Source organism: Chrysochloris asiatica, unplaced genomic scaffold (genome assembly GCF_000296735.1).
Source record: "Chrysochloris asiatica unplaced genomic scaffold, ChrAsi1.0 scaffold00319, whole genome shotgun sequence".
NCBI lineage: Eukaryota > Metazoa > Chordata > Mammalia > Afrosoricida > Chrysochloridae > Chrysochloris > Chrysochloris asiatica.
Genome location: NW_006408837.1, coordinates 1,319,380 through 1,321,873, shown reverse-complemented (window position 1 = coordinate 1,321,873; position 2,494 = coordinate 1,319,380). Strand labels below are relative to the sequence as shown.

The following is a 2,494-nucleotide window of genomic DNA, read 5'->3' as shown; positions in this document are numbered from 1 at the left end:
TTCCTCCCTGTTCTCCTCCCACCTCCTCCGCCTTCTCATCTAGTCCTACATCCTCCTGTTTCTCTCTCCCTCCCCCTTTCTCTTCCTCCCTGACTCTCCCTCACTTCCCCCTCTCCCTCTCTCCCTCTCTCCCTCTCTCCCTCTCTCCCTCCCTCCCTCCCCGCCTCTGGAGGTAGGCCCTTGTCTATCTTCAGTTTCTGCTCCTTGGGGAACTTCCTGTGGTATCCCACCCTCCATCTGTGCTTGCTTCTCTTGCTTAGTAGACTTTATATTACAAGAAAGATTGAGTGAAGACATACCCAATCACAGTACTGCTTGGTTAGCATAACAAGGAAACCCCATTTCCACATGGCCACATGACCACCGTCAGTCCCTCGCTGTCTACCAGGGCAGGTGGCACAGCCCCACCGTGTCCCCACAGCCGTGCATCTCAGTGGAAGCAACATGGCAGGTGTTTGTTGTGTGGTTTTGAGTCACCGACCTCTTGGTCAGCAGCCAAGCACATTTACTTCTGTGCCACCAGGATTGTTACTGCCACACTGGGGTCATATCTGCAAGTCAGTACTTAACTCCCCGAGTTTCCACCCAGTCCACTCAGTCTGAGTGCTGTGACCCTGCAGTTGGCCCCCCTTGCGGGGAGGGGTTGGGTTGGCCTGTGCCCAGCATGCTAACTGGGCATCCAGGGACCATACAGCAAAGGTCAGAAACACCAAAGGGGTTCCATGACGTTTCAGTCGTTAAGATTGTCCTCATCCACGGCAGCAGTGGATACTTGCTGTGGCTCACAGAAACTTGGGGGTCTGTGTTACACCCCACTGTCCGAGGATCTGTGGGTCCCTTGGTCACTGCCCTTGCTCGGTGTCTGTTTTCTGCAGCTTTACCAGAACCTCTGGGCTGCCGTACTTCAGGGGAACCAGGTGCTCGAGAGACCATCATGGTGGCCCAAGTTTTCCTGTGAGAAACTTGAGTTCAGGAGCCTGAAGCCAAAGCTGTAAGGATGCCAGCGCGCTGCCTGCCAGACTTCCACCCGAGACTCCCGCCTCAGATTCCAGCAGTCCGGAAGACCCTGCCGCTTCTCGAATGTTCTCTGTGTGATTACTGCGGCTGCGTGTCCCCTCACGCCCAGGAGGGGCTCTTGTGCATTCCCTGGGGTCCTCGTGGCTCCCAGGAACTCAGAAGAGCAAGTGGAATAGATATCTATGTATTTTTAAAATTTTAACAAATTTTATAATCAGAACTTTGCCTATCCTAAGCCACTTAGAGGATCCAGCCTTCCAGCGGGCATTGTCGGTTCCAGGAAGAACCCCTGAACACAGAGTGTTTCTGACCATTAGGGTGCCCTGCGTTATGTTGAGGTGCCGGCTCCAACTGTAAACAAGGCTGCTCCCATGGAGGAATTGTCTATCTGAGGGTCACCAAGCTCTGACAATGCCAATGTGATCCATTTAGAACCAGCTGCAGCCCAGCGCCCGCTTCCCCAGGGAGCCTGGGAGGCTCACCTCCATGCTCTGGCCCTGCTGTGTTTCCTCCCTAAAGTGCCAACAATAAACCTGGACGTGCCTGCTACCAAGAAGGATGCCAGTCATAGCAGGGGCCAGCCCCTGAGCCCACCACCCTGACTGCCTCCATCCCAGAGCCCAGCTCTGCCCCATCTCTCCCTACCTGCGTGAGGTGGACCCCACCTGGCCCAAGTAGTGACCTGTTCAGTCAGCAGTGGGGGCTGGAGCCCAGGCCCCAGGGTGGCTGCCTTAGGACAGGCCGGAGTTGATTGGCCTCCAGGCCGGGAGGTGGGGTACAGGGACAAGAGCTCTGTGCACTGCTGGAGCAATGTAGCCTCAGGCTGGGCCAACCTTAGGGATCCGGGACACAGAGAAAGTGGTCTAGCTGCAGCTGAGAGTTCCCTGGGGCCCAGCTCAGCCAGGAGTGGAGGCTGCTTGGACCCTGAAGCCCCCACAGACAAGCCTGCTGGGTGGTCCCTATGCAGAGGTTCCATAGTTTCAAGTCCCACTGGGGGAGAGAAGGCCCCCTCAGGGCTCTGGCCTGGACAGTCCTGTGCAGTCGGGTGCCCAGCGACCTGCGAACATCCCTAGTTCTGTTGCAGTCTTGCTCCGAGACCATAGGCCGCTGCTGCAACTGCCCCAGGGCTGCTTCTCAGGCTTTGATCCTACATCCCGGAGGACAGTGGCCATGGTTAAGGACTTGGCGCTCTGCTGGCTCCCAAGACACCCCGCCTGCAGCCCTTAGTTAGTGGGAGAACTGACCTCAGCCAGCCTCAATCTCGCCAGACCGCCAGTACAGCCAGGAAAGTGACTCTGTCCACCTGGTGACGTTTTGAAGACAAAGGCCTCCATCCCTGCTCGGACAGACAGGATTGGTGATGACCGAGTCAGGCAGTGACACAGTTTACCCACCCACCCTTGCTGGGCATCCCCATCTAGCTGTTGGCACTGGTCACAGACTAGCGTTTACTTAACCTCCAGCTCCTGGAAGGAGG

General features: G+C 56.7%; 1 protein-coding gene across 1 annotated transcript in view; it reads left to right on the top strand.

The window, feature by feature from the left end:
- The window catches only part of ACOX3 (acyl-CoA oxidase 3, pristanoyl), a 70,854-nt gene extending 69,159 nt beyond the window's left edge, over positions 1-1,695 (top strand). The window contains exons 18-19 of the mRNA XM_006875322.1: positions 876-991; positions 1,635-1,695. Coding sequence (XP_006875384.1) covers positions 876-991; positions 1,635-1,695 — 177 coding nt within the window. The remainder of the gene's footprint in view (positions 1-875; positions 992-1,634) is intronic.
- The last annotated feature ends 799 nt before the right edge of the window (positions 1,696-2,494 follow it).